The following is a 12,178-nucleotide window of genomic DNA, read 5'->3' on the forward strand; positions in this document are numbered from 1 at the left end:
TCTTCTTTCAATCTTAGAAGTGTATACTTCCGACGACGACTTCGAGTTCCTGTCCCTTTAATTTTCTTTAAAATCTAGACTTTTTGATACCCCGGCGCAAAGCACCACCCAATCTTCACAATGGCCCCCCTTATGCCTGTCGCCGTTTTTGGCTTGGAGGTTCCTCCTGGCGAGATCCTCATTCCCGCCGCCTCTGAGTTCCCTGCTATCGTAAGTGCACACTTTTCGGAGCCTTTGGCCCTCTCGGTCGCAGGCAATGGCGCTCCACTGGACTGGGTTACACGGAGCTAACGACATGAATTCCAGATTCACATCACCATGGCTGCCCTCGATCCCACCAAGGCTCCTGAGGCTGACGGCCAAGGCAACATTCCCGCGCTTCCCCGCTCGACCCTGAAGATCATCAAGGCCACTGGCCACGACCATGACGACGATGATGAGGAGGAGGATGAGTACCTCCAGTCTCTCCTCGGCGGCGGCGACTCTGACGACGAGGCCAATGGTGGTCCCAGCGACCCTTCCAAGTCCAAGAAGGCCAAGCAGGAGGCTGCCATCAAGAAGCTTATGGCTGCTACCCAGGAGGAGTCTGATGAGGAGATGGAGGATGCCAAGCCCAACGGCAAGAAAGGCAAGGGAAAGGGCAAGGCCAGCGAGTCCGACGAGGAGGAGAGCGACGAGGAGAGCGACTGCTGCGGCGATGATGACCTCCAGCTTGAGGACTATGTTGTCTGCACCCTTGACACCGAGCGCGTAAGAAGCCCCTTCCACTCGGTGATCGCATTTTTGAGTTCTTGGAGCTAACCTGATTGCCCATATACAGAACTACCAGCAGCCCATCAACATCACCATCGGTGAGGGCGAGAAGGTCTTTTTCTGCGTCCAGGGTACCCACTCTGTCTATCTCACCGGTAACTTCGTTGTTCCCGAGGATGACGAGGAGGACAGCGAGGATGATGAGGATGAGTCCGACGACGAGGATTACGACTTTCCCCTTGGTGGCGAGGATGACGATTCCGACGATATGAGCGACGAGCTCGACGAGCTCGACGGCACCCCCCGTGTCAAGGAGATCACCTCGGAAGATGAGGAGGAGGCTCCCAAGCTTGTCGACACCAGCAAGAAGGGCAAGAAGCGCCCCGCCGAGGACGATGCCGAGGGTCTCGATGCCATGATCTCCAAGGACGACAAGAAGCTCAGCAAGAAGCAACAGAAGAAGCAGAAGGTTGAGGAGGCCAAGAAGGAGGAGCCTAAGAAGGAGACCAAGTCCGACAAGAAGGTCCAGTTCGCCAAGAATCTCGAGCAGGGCCCTACTGGCCCTGCCAAGGACAAGCTTGAGAACAAGAAGCCTACCTCTACCGTCAAGGTTGTCCAGGGCGTCACCATTGATGACAGGAAGGTTGGTTCCGGCCGTGCCGCCAAGAACGGTGACCGTGTTGGCATGCGCTACATTGGAAAGCTCCAGAACGGCAAGGTTTTCGACTGTAAGTCTCACTTTTCCATATCATCACTTTCACAGTATTGACTAGAGACTAATATTCGATACAGCCAACAAGAAGGGTGCCCCGTTCTCCTTCAAGCTCGGCAAGGGTGAGGTGATCAAGGGTTGGGACATCGGTGTTGCTGGCATGGCTGTTGGTGGTGAGCGTCGTCTCACCATCCCCGCGCACCTTGCCTACGGCAGCCGTGCCCTTCCCGGCATTCCCCCCAACAGCACTTTGATCTTCGACGTCAAGCTCCTTGAGATCAAGTAGATTGTGACGTTTCGAAGCGTGGGGTAGGAAGGCTTTGGCTAGCGTTGCGATTTCTATGGCGGTTGTCATTCGCAACCTTTCGTGATCTATGGCTAGCAAGTCTTGGGATTTCTTTGGTCAGCACATATTTCCTTGCGCTCATGTTGGGTTTGGTCAAGGAAGTGGGAATGTCATTTCAACAGCATAATGTCAAAAGTATTGGGTCTGGATTTCTTTCTGTACTTTGGGTTGTACATCGTTCATGGGACACGATATACTCTATACTGCGTCTATCAATTGCAAAGGCGCAACATTTCTACGTTACCTACACTCGACTCGGACTCAGCAAACTTGGATGTTTCAAGCTGTCGAGGAACGTGTCTGTGATTGACGGACGGTAACAACTTCCAGGAAAGCGTGACAGTTGGCTACAAACACTGTGGCTTCTTCAGAATCGTAGTCGTACCTGCCCTGTCTGTGCCTCAAGAGGTCAGTGTTGTTGACTTGGGGCAAGGGAGGCGCATCTGATGGGTAGTTCAGGTGATGCATAGGTACCTAGGTATGGAGCTGCCTTACTCCGAGTCGTCCTCTTCTCACTGCACCTTGTCGTATTTCAACACACTGACAAAGTCCATCCACGTCTTCCCACCTCCCCGCTCTGCTTCCATCTCTCATTAGGTATCATCATTGTATCTTTCAATATCATCATAGCCGCCGCGACTCCCGACTGCCGCCAAACTAGGCCTTGTGCGTTACGATCGACCAACTTAGACGCCGTAGCGGTTTCTACCATTCAATGGACAGGACCGAGCTTGAGACATGAAGAGGAGCTCTTCTCAGACATCAAGTCATTTGGGTACCACCATCCCGGTTTATCATCCCACTAGGCCTGACGACTGCTCGCATAGGTCGTCTCTCGCTTCTTCTTCACCCAGTCAAGGTGCCCATCGCCCATCGAGATCTCACTGGAAGAGGTCAAGGCTTGGTCTGGCTTTAGGAGCACTCACCCACAACGGTCAGTTGAGTGAGAATGTATCATTGCTATCTGTTTGCCCCGATACAGAAGAAAATACTGATCAGTCTCTGAAACAGAAAAACCAGTCTCCAACAACGAGATTAGGTCGCTGACCTTTGACCTATCAAGACCCAGGACGACGACCCTTTCACAGCGCATAGGCAAAATGTCCGGAGCACTTTTTCGTGCAGTAGCAGAACCGACAATCATTCATCGAAAACATTCGAAGGGACGAATCCCAGTAAACCACGCATTCCAATCAGCAGACGACAACAGGACCACTTTGCTACAGTTTCCTCAGTCCCCACCGGCATCACCAATTACAGGAGACGTGGATACTGAATCCAGCAAGAACAGTCCTACGAATAGCAACAGCAACCCAAGTATGTCTCCCGAGATCTCGACCGCTCAGAGCTCCTTAGATTCCAGATTCTATTCATCACCCCCCGGCAATTCTTGCTTTAAGAGTGTTAGTACAAGGGCTTCTGAGAAGAAGCATCTACAACGTCATCAGCACCCTGTCCTGAATTGTGCGCATGCCACCCGCCGCGGCGTCAATACACTCTCTAGTCCTGAAAGCAATCTCACTACGATTCAAGAGACTGCCCTAGATCAAGCGTCTCCTAGCGTACTGACTGTCGAGCGGGCAGCCGCGGCCAAGATTTACCTTGAAACTTACTTCGATGAGCTGCTGAATCCCGGGCCCAGCCCGCGGTCTATTCGTCTTCATTTGCTTGAGACACATCTGATCAACTGCGGTGCGTTGGATGGTAAAGTGAGCCCTTCGGAGATAAAAGCTGTGCGTGCGGATTTTTTCCGTCGAGAAAGCGAGCATCTACGCAAGACTCGTGTACTGAAAGCCCGCAGTACCCTCGCACTCGTGGCGCAACGGGGTGCCCCTGAAGCCAGCGCTGAGAAGGATTGGGATGTCTTGAAGATTCTGGGTAAAGGTAGCTTTGGGGTGGTACGACTCGTTCGGGAAAAATCCCAATATCGTGATGAAGGTCCCAATGGCCGCTCTGATAGTTCGTCCGAAGCTAGCAGCAAACAGGTATACGCCATGAAGGTTATACGAAAGTCAGACATGCTTCGGACTAGCCAAGAGGGTCATCTGAAAGCCGAAAGGGACTTTCTTGTTGCATCTGAGGGCTCAAAATGGTACGTGCTCCAAGTAGCATCCTGAAATTTGAGCCGATACTGACTAGGCCGTAGGATTGTACCACTCATCGCAAGCTTCCAGGACGCTGCCAATCTCTACCTTGTCATGGAGTATATGCCAGGTGGTGATTTTCTTGGACTTCTAATTCGGGAGAACATCCTACACGAGTCTGTAGCACGATTCTACGTTGCCGAAATGATACTATGTGTCGAGGCGGCACATGCGCTCAAGATCATTCATCGAGATATCAAGCCGGACAACTTTCTCATCTCTGCCTCAGGTCATCTGAAGATCAGTGACTTCGGGCTGGCATTCGACGGTCACTGGTCGCATGACGCCTCATACTTCAACTGTCACCGATATAGCTTGCTCAACAAGTTGGGCATCCACATCGAGGGTGATGACCAAGACAAGGCCGAAGGTCGCAGTCTGCAGGCCACAATGAAATGGGCAAGCGGTATTATGACGGGGATCGACAAGCACGAGAAAAAAATCACAGATGATGGAGAGCCCCTTCTTAGCTGGCGTAATCGATGCGGCAACCGCACTTCTGCTATGAGTGTTGTCGGCACTAGCCAGTATATGGCGCCAGAAGTCATTGAAGGGAAGAAGTACGATGCTCGGTGTGACTAGTGGAGTATCGGCGTTATTCTTTTCGAATGTCTCTACGGTCGTACACCGTTTATTTCCGATGCCGGTAGACATATGACGAAGCAGAACATTCTCGTAAGTTATTTGGAACCCCCCCCCCCCCCCCATATCCTCCGTACAGGTACCCAGCGTGGCAAAGTTACAATCACTGACTGCGTTTCACGTTCAAGAGATACAAAGAGACGTTCCATTTTCCACGTCAACCTGCTGTCTCTGCTAGATGTCAGCAATTGATCACATCGCTTATAGACAACAGAGAAAACAGGCTCTGCTCTAAACGCTATCGCTTCAAAGATCTCATCAACATGTCTATCACCGCCCAATCAGCCAATCTAGGAACCACAGGAGGACCCAGTATAGGGACGAGTTCTTGTGGCCATTATCGGAAGCAGCAGCCCCAGTCGGTAGCCCCACGAGACTTCGCCGGCCGTTACGTATTTCCTTACGATGCTGAAGACATCAAGGCGCACAGGTGGTTCAGGGGAGTTCCTTGGGAAAGGCTGCATGAGATTGATCCCCCATACATACCGCATCTACGAGGCCCTGATGATACTCATTATTTCGACGACGAGGATCCTATCAGCGATTGGAGCAACAGCAGCGAGGAATCAGAGCCGGAGGATCCCTCACCGACACATCTTAGCTCTCCGGTCACCTCAGACCCATACGGAAGCTCAAGTCCCATCAGTCCAACAACACCCTCTATGCTTGGATCTCTCAAGGACCTTAGTATAGGCAGCCGTCCCCCCAACCCCAAACATAAAACGACTTCTGTGGCTAAGCAAGCTCTTCAAGGCTGCAGACGTGATGTTGAGAAGTGGGCTCTCACGGCCATTGCAACCCCGTATGACAGAAATCGCCTACACAATCTTGACTCGCAAATTGATGAAAGGTTTGCCGATCTGGTTTCGGAAGATCGGGAGATGTTGAAACAGTTTGTGCGGGTCTATGGAAAGAAAGATCGAAAGAGGCCCAGGGACAAGCTGTTGAGGGACAAGAACACCAAGGCAGTGGTCATGGATGTGAGGAAGAGGACCGCCTTTATGGGCTACACTTGGCGACGGATGAACCACGACGGTAACGGGGCCGTGAGAAAGGGCTTGGAACGGATTTGGCCCAACGTTGGTTCCTTTGCGAGCGATGGGAATCCCAGGGGCGAAGATGGCACATTCGATGCTGACGGTGTTGCATTTGGCGGTAGCGGTGGTTATACCGAAAGTGTTTATGCGAATCATGCTGGCTATGAGTGGGAAGAGGATCGCGCCGCTGCTGTGAAAGCTTTACGCAAGGGAAGACTGAGCTGGCTCTAGTTTGGATGACGATTTGTTCAGAAGACTGAGCGATCAGCCGGGGGAGAGTGGGAGATGTAGAGTTGGCGAACGCGAGTATCAGACGCCATGGTAGGTTTTGCTTTTTAGTAACACTGCGTAACTGAATATCCGATAGAAGTGCGAAGTCAGAGAAATAGGAATACAGAGTATTAGCATTAGTAGTTATTCTAACTTGGTTGCTGGGGAGCCGCTTGCTTTCTGCTCCCCTAGTGACTGACGTTCAATGAAGACGCTCGAACTCATCCATTGGGAGTTGTTGGTAGCCAGCGTTGCCACACCGGCTCAGAAACCGTCACCATTGCTTGCCGGCATCAACATCTTCCCCAGTGCCAACCTGCTGTACGACAGGCGTCTTGCCCTCCGCCAGCGCCTTGGCCGTCAAGATCTCGAACTCATACTCCTTCAGCGCCCGCAACTCGCTCCTGAAAAACAAAAGCGACATCAGACCGTCTAGCGTACCGCCCACCAAGCCCAGCGTGCTGACGAGCATGAGGATGAAGGCAACAAAGTTGCGTGGGACGAACCATACCGCGACGAGACACCCGATCGAAACTCCCAGCCATGAGAAGAAGTGGTACGCTCGCCACTTGAGCTGCGACCGCTCGCGGGCTACGTACTTGTGGATTAGACTGAGAATTTGGTCGTAGCCGCTGGGCGGTAGGCGAGGTGGTGGGGAGTTGAAGGCAAGGAGCTGTTTTGTGTAGGTGAGGTTGTCGTCGGTGTCGGTGTCGGCATCGGCCTCGGCGACACTGGTGCCTTGAGATGATGGTTCCTGGAGGCAGGTGCCCGTTTGGATGAGATGGTTGTCGGCGTCATTAAGGAGGGTGGTGGTTGGTTCGATGGTTTGATGACTGTTGCTAAAAGGGCTGTTGTTATTGTTGTTGTTATCACGCTGCTGTTTTAAAGGAACAAACTTGAGCGTCGCCTCAACAGCAAAGTGATCACTCAACGAACACCCCAGCTCTGGATGCCGCATCATCATCCCAACCGCCGCACGCTTGACCACCCATCCCCCGCCATTAGCCGTCACGTCCCCAGCTCCGGCAAATATGTAATCCAGCCGTTTTCCGCGCAGGTCAGGCGTGCTCGGGTCGACAGTCACCACCGGCTTGCCGATACCTAGCCGCTTCTGCTGCTTGGGCAGCCAGCGCCACGTGTTGAACGGCCCGTCGGAGGTGGCGCAGTTCTCGAGGATGTTAAACTCGGCTGTGGGGACGGCCCGCCCCCGAGCCTTTTCGGCATGGTGGTAGGCTGGGCCGACGGAACTGTCAGGATGGAGAACGCGCCAGACGTCCTGCACAGGCGCATGAGAGGTGACGATTTGGTGCTCGAGGGACAGGGGAAGCATGTTGAAATCGCCCAGGCCGAGGACGAGGTGGCCCCGTTCGGCGGCGCCGCGGAGGAGTTTGGAGATCTCCCAGGACTGAGAGGTGCGGTGGCAGATGTATGAGTCTTTGGGGCCGGATTCGTAAGGGGCGTGAGTGTGTGTGTTAAAGACCTCGATAATGTGTTTTGGCCCCGGGCCGTACCGGATCTTTGCACAAGCAACGCCCTTTCCAACATACCAGTCGCCGCGCCAAAAAGCTGTGGGTCGTCCGTTTAACGGGTAGCGGTACATGGTGCTCTCCTCAAGCGGCCACTTGGACAAGATGGCCAGACCGCCGCCAAAGGCGCCGGCAAAGTAGAACTTGCCATATGGCAGGATGTAGCGGGTTTCGCGCCGGATGGTTAGGTAGTCCTCGTGGCAGAAACACTCCTGAAGCGCAACTATCTGGGGCTGCGGGTCAGCGATGGCGAGCTGGCGGCCGATTTCTGTAAGACGCTCGCGGCGAAGCTTGGATATGTATTTCAAGCCCCAGCAGTTGAGCGTCACGATGGAGATTTCGGTGGGCAACTCGGCCATCGTGACTGAGGGTTCGTATGGTTCTTGATGAGCAAAGTCGTCTGATGCGGTTGATGTGTTCTTATAAGTAGAGGACGTGTCAGATGGCATGTCAAATGAGGAGCCGCAACTTCATCAGAGGCCCACACGGATGCACCGCAATGAATGAGTGAAAGTCAGCAAAGCTCTTCAATAATGATACAGAGTGTTAGTTAGACTTTGGAAAACAATCAAAGTGCACTCGCCTTCCAAATTACGGTCACGGCGGCTATCTCTCGATCCTCGAACACGCCCAACTAAACCATTCTAGGTTTGGCGTACATATTGCCGAGTTGGTGTGGAGGCTCTCCACAAATCTTGAGAGATCAAGACGGCCCGGGAACTTCAACGACGGCTGGAGCCGACGGATTGACCAATTATGTACACAGGTGGTCTTATTAGTGTACCTCTGATACGGACTCCTCCGTAAAAGAACATCCAGACTTTGGTGGATCTCACAGCAGAGGACATGAAAGAAACAAAAACCTCGAACTTGCAATCTGGGCAAAGAAACATGCTCCTCTCATCAAGTTATAGCAAAATTAATGACTTTCCATTCATGGTTATGAATGGTAACAAAGGCCCCGCCGTTGGCTTTGGTTTGCACATGGACTCCGATAACAAGTGAACTTGTGGCCCGCCCCACGCCCCTACACCCCCAAAACAGTCGGGTAAGGTACCTTGGCGTGCGCGCGCATCCACTTTCAGCTTTCTTCCACTCTCCGACTGATGCCAACAGAACCCGACAAACGAATCTATAACCACATATTCTATCTTTTACTATTACCTTGGCGTTCCCACGAGCTCAGACTTCCATCATCTATCAATAGCTAGGCCCGCGTCTTTCGTCCCTAGACGGCACGGCATCTTTTCAAGCAAAGCTTCCCCTCGACATGCCCAAAGCCCGGGCTTCCCCCGCAGGCACAGCTGCTGAGCCGCCTCACCCCAAACGCCGTAGACTTCCAAACGACGACGCCAATTCGATGCCGCGATATAGTTCACCCGCCGAAGAAATGAACCGCGACGAAGACACAACAGAATACCAAGGTCGATCTCGTGCCCACAGGCCGTTAGCGCGCCGCGACCGTCTCCCTACAAGCCCAAACAGGACCAGGGATGCAAGCGCAAGTCGAAGCAGAAGCAGAAGTGGGAGGAGTAGAACCAGAAGCACCAGTCCCCGTTCTGACGAAGACGAACAACAACGGCGATACCGCTCCAGGTCAGCAACTAGCTCTCGCGAATCGCGGTCCAGAACCTCGTCGCGCTCGAGGAGTCGCTCGTACTCGCGTTCCATAACCCGATCCCGATCTCCTCGCTCTCGATCGCGCACGCGGTCACGGTCCCGAACAAGCTCGATACGCGACCGCTCCCGTTCCGTATCGCCTTCTCGCTTCCAAGGCCGCCGTCCGTCCAAGTCACATGCCGAACAGCTTCGACCAAATTATCGACCCCGCTTAGAGCTGAGCGGCCACACTGCTGCCATCAGCCAGGTTCGAATATCACCAGACGGAAAATGGATCGCCTCCGCCTCCGCCGATGGCAGCGTCAAGATCTGGGACGCCACCACGGGCAACAACCTCGATACCCTCATAGGTCACATGGCCGGAGTCTCATGCTTGGCATGGGCACCGGACAGCAACACTTTGGCTACCGGTTCAGATGACAAGGCCATCCGCCTCTGGGACCGGGTGACCGCCAGTCCCGCCCACGCTTGTGGGGACGAAAGCAACCGTGGCCAAGGACCACGAGAGTACATTAGAGGTGGCAGCCAGCTTGCTAGGACAGCACGCGGAGGTAGAACAGGAATGGGTCCGCTACTGGGACATCATAACTATGTTTACTGCCTCGCCTTTTCGCCAAAAGGGAATATTCTGGCCAGCGGGAGTTATGACGAGGCCGTATTTCTGTGGGATGTGCGAGCTGGTCGGTTGATGCGAAGCTTGCCCGCTCACAGTGACCCAGTGAGCGGCATCGGCTTTTGCTGTGATGGGACACTGGTTGTCAGTTGCTCTACGGATGGACTCATGTATGCTTTCCCCTGCCCGAAAAAAAAAAAAAAAAAAAAAAAAAAAAAAAAAAAAACACGAGCTTCATGGTGTATGGTTGCTAATTTTTGTGTGTGTGCACAGTCGCATATGGGATACCTCCACCGGCCAATGTCTCCGAACGCTCGTCCACGAGGACAACCCCGCCGTCACCAATGTCTGTTTCAGCCCGAACGGCCGCTTCGTACTCGCCTTTAACCTCGATAACAGCATTCGTCTTTGGGACTATGTATCCGGAACCGTCAAGAAGACATACCAAGGCCATAAAAACAGCGGCTTTTCTATAGGCGGAGGTTTTGGCGTGGTGATCGACAACAAGGATACACAGGACGACTACCGGCATGGTAATATAGGCAAGCCATTTGTCGTGTCAGCCAGTGAAGACGGAGATATTGTGATGTGGGATGTGGTATCCAAGCAAATCGTACAGCGTATCGAGAAGGCCCACGAGGGAGTCTGTTTCTGGGTGGATGTCAACGGCGACACCATGGTGAGTTCTGGGCAGGATTGCACTATCAAGGTTTACAAGAATGTGCGGAGGAAAAAGCATGGACGCCGGTTAAAATTTGACAAGCCGAACGGCATCAGTGCGATCGATGGGACAAATGGTCATGGCAATGGCAGAGGAATTGAGATCAACGAAGCCATGGGTGACGATGACCTATAGCATCGCGCACAGGTTGACTGATACCTGACCACTGTTTCAAGGAAAGTAAGAGCACACTCAAAACCAGATACCCCATTTACCTAGCTTTATCCCATGATTCAAACGCTGCTAAGGGTTGAATGCAGGGATAGATATGTCTTTGGAGCTTCCTTGCGTTGTTTTGGTGACTGTATTGATTCGTATCTTTACCCGCCTGTCTATGAACAGATGACACGCCTACTCGAAGCAGGTGCGGATTGTCATGTGATGCCCAGAGACAGCAAGTCCAAATGGCAGGTCCCGACAAAGCGTCGTAGGAACACCTCATACCCGAGGAGATAGGCATACGTACAGGTACTTCTAGTGATCAGCCACCATTGTTGCCTCTACCTGCTAACCGCTCGGTGTCCGGAGGCATGGCGCCATGTCTGTCGCATCATCTATTGCCTCAGATGAGAATGGGCGGAGAGTGGGCGAATTGAGTCTGCTGCAGCAGGAATGAACCCGTAAGAGTCTCGACACAAGCAGCCCTCAGATGCTGGCTTTCTCAGACTTAATGACATCCACATCCATCTCCTCCTGCACCTCCAACACCAACGCCAGGCTGTCCATGAAGGAATTCACGGCAACGCGGAGCATGCGGTTTGTGGTGGCCTTGTAGTCGACTTGCAGGACCGTCTCCCCAGCACATTCGCTGCCAGGAGACGCAACGGTCGAAAGTTCCCGCTTCACGAGGCCGGAGAGCTCCTTGTCCACCCTCAAAGCCTGGAGGGCAACAGAAGCTAACCGAGCATCAGGGAAGGGCACTCGAAGTGTTCTTGTCGGTTGCTGTGTCAGTGTCGATTATCTTGAAAGGTATGCAGAGTTTGAGTGAAGCAAGGATGTGACGATGTCTTATGAGACGAGTGGTACAAAATGAAAAATAGAAAAAAAAAATCAAGTTTGGGAAATAAATAGATGATCAAAACATATCAGAAGAAGGAATGAAGTAACAATCAAAAACAAATGACCTACAGCGAGCAGGGGAAGTTATCGTCGGTTGCCATGGTTGCGGTCTTTGATAACCCCGTAGTAAACACTTGCAAGAAATATGTTGTCGTGAACCAAGGGTTTCAAACTGGCACTCGTTCAATGGTTGTTAGGGGTGTTTGTGTGGTAAGCGCTACCCGATGACGAATGTCAAATTCCAACCGCCGCGGCGTCTGCCAAAGGCGCTCTTCGACAGTGTGCCTGGGCTGTGATGACCGATAACAGGCCCTTGTACGAAACTCTGTAGGAACCTCAAACTGTATCTCACACTGGCAATTCCGCAGTGATGTTACTATCGTCTACAGTTATCGCAAGGTCGTAGGCGGCAGGCTGGCTGAACAGGGAGCGAGTTTCGATATTCGGTTGTTGCCGTGTGCTGGGCGCAAAGGCATCATGGCGGCTTTACAGAAAAAGGACAAGCTCCGGCAACACCTCCCTCTCTACCTCAGCTGGAAAGTGGAGCTCTGGGGGGGGGGGGGGATCTCCCGTCAGAGCGAAGTGATTGGATGTTACTGGTCCAGGCGCGACTGCGGATGCCAAGAGAGAAGGTTGTCGGGACAACGGCGGGTGAGATGGAGCTTTGAACGCGCTTATTGGGCGGTGAATTGTTTTGGAAGATACCAAGCCCCCCGAATTCTTCGCTGGCCCACG

At 52.9% G+C, this 12,178-nt stretch overlaps 5 protein-coding genes across 5 annotated transcripts; 3 read left to right on the forward strand and 2 right to left on the reverse strand.

Moving 5' to 3' along the window:
• The first annotated feature begins 37 nt into the window (after positions 1-37).
• On the forward strand, positions 38-1,955 carry B0T23DRAFT_67398 (uncharacterized protein). Its single transcript, XM_062841628.1, has 4 exons — positions 38-210; positions 307-750; positions 821-1,481; positions 1,546-1,955. Exons 1-4 carry the CDS (start codon positions 121-123, stop codon positions 1,749-1,751), a joined length of 1,401 nt encoding a protein of 466 aa, XP_062695115.1. The 5' UTR covers positions 38-120; the 3' UTR covers positions 1,752-1,955.
• A 956-nt stretch (positions 1,956-2,911) lies between these two features.
• Positions 2,912-5,865, forward strand: B0T23DRAFT_311701 (kinase-like protein; the record flags this gene model as incomplete). Its single annotated transcript, XM_062834651.1, has 4 exons — positions 2,912-3,903; positions 3,958-4,527; positions 4,606-4,630; positions 4,726-5,865. The coding sequence occupies 4 exons, from the start codon at positions 2,912-2,914 to the stop codon at positions 5,863-5,865; spliced, it is 2,727 nt and encodes a 908-aa protein (XP_062695116.1).
• Positions 5,866-6,178: 313 nt separating this feature from the next.
• B0T23DRAFT_309601 (Endonuclease/exonuclease/phosphatase) lies at positions 6,179-7,789 on the reverse strand (the record flags this gene model as incomplete). The annotated part of the gene is made up of 1 exon (XM_062834528.1): positions 6,179-7,789. One exon carries the CDS (start codon positions 7,787-7,789, stop codon positions 6,179-6,181), a length of 1,611 nt encoding a protein of 536 aa, XP_062695117.1.
• Positions 7,790-8,820: 1,031 nt separating this feature from the next.
• B0T23DRAFT_402088 (WD40 repeat-like protein) lies at positions 8,821-10,519 on the forward strand (the record flags this gene model as incomplete). The annotated part of the gene is made up of 2 exons (XM_062838638.1): positions 8,821-9,833; positions 9,937-10,519. The coding sequence occupies 2 exons, from the start codon at positions 8,821-8,823 to the stop codon at positions 10,517-10,519; spliced, it is 1,596 nt and encodes a 531-aa protein (XP_062695118.1).
• Positions 10,520-11,004: 485 nt separating this feature from the next.
• B0T23DRAFT_67432 (transcription factor Pcc1-domain-containing protein) lies at positions 11,005-11,688 on the reverse strand. Its single transcript, XM_062841629.1, has 2 exons — positions 11,513-11,688; positions 11,005-11,315 (listed from the first exon to the last, which is right to left on the reverse strand). The coding sequence occupies exons 1-2, from the start codon at positions 11,542-11,544 to the stop codon at positions 11,030-11,032; spliced, it is 318 nt and encodes a 105-aa protein (XP_062695119.1). The 5' UTR covers positions 11,545-11,688; the 3' UTR covers positions 11,005-11,029.
• Positions 11,689-12,178: the final 490 nt, after the last annotated feature.

This window comes from Neurospora hispaniola (assembly GCF_033458365.1).
Source record: "Neurospora hispaniola strain FGSC 10403 chromosome Unknown B0T23scaffold_2, whole genome shotgun sequence".
Taxonomy (NCBI): Eukaryota; Fungi; Ascomycota; class Sordariomycetes; order Sordariales; family Sordariaceae; genus Neurospora; species Neurospora hispaniola.

Bases quoted from the DNA above. Each gene is read 5' to 3' on its own strand.
- B0T23DRAFT_67398 (XM_062841628.1), top strand. From the start codon at position 121: ATGGCCCCCCTTATGCCTGTCGCCGTTTTTGGCTTGGAGGTTCCTCCT. The intron at 751-820 runs GTAAGAAGCCCC...GCCCATATACAG, and splicing joins GCACCCTTGACACCGAGCGC to AACTACCAGCAGCCCATCAA. The intron at 1,482-1,545 runs GTAAGTCTCACT...TATTCGATACAG, and splicing joins GAACGGCAAGGTTTTCGACT to CCAACAAGAAGGGTGCCCCG.
- B0T23DRAFT_67432 (XM_062841629.1), bottom strand. From the start codon at position 11,544: ATGGCAACCGACGATAACTTCCCCTGCTCGCT. The intron at 11,316-11,512 runs GTAGGTCATTTG...GCAACCGACAAG, and splicing joins GATAACTTCCCCTGCTCGCT to AACACTTCGAGTGCCCTTCC.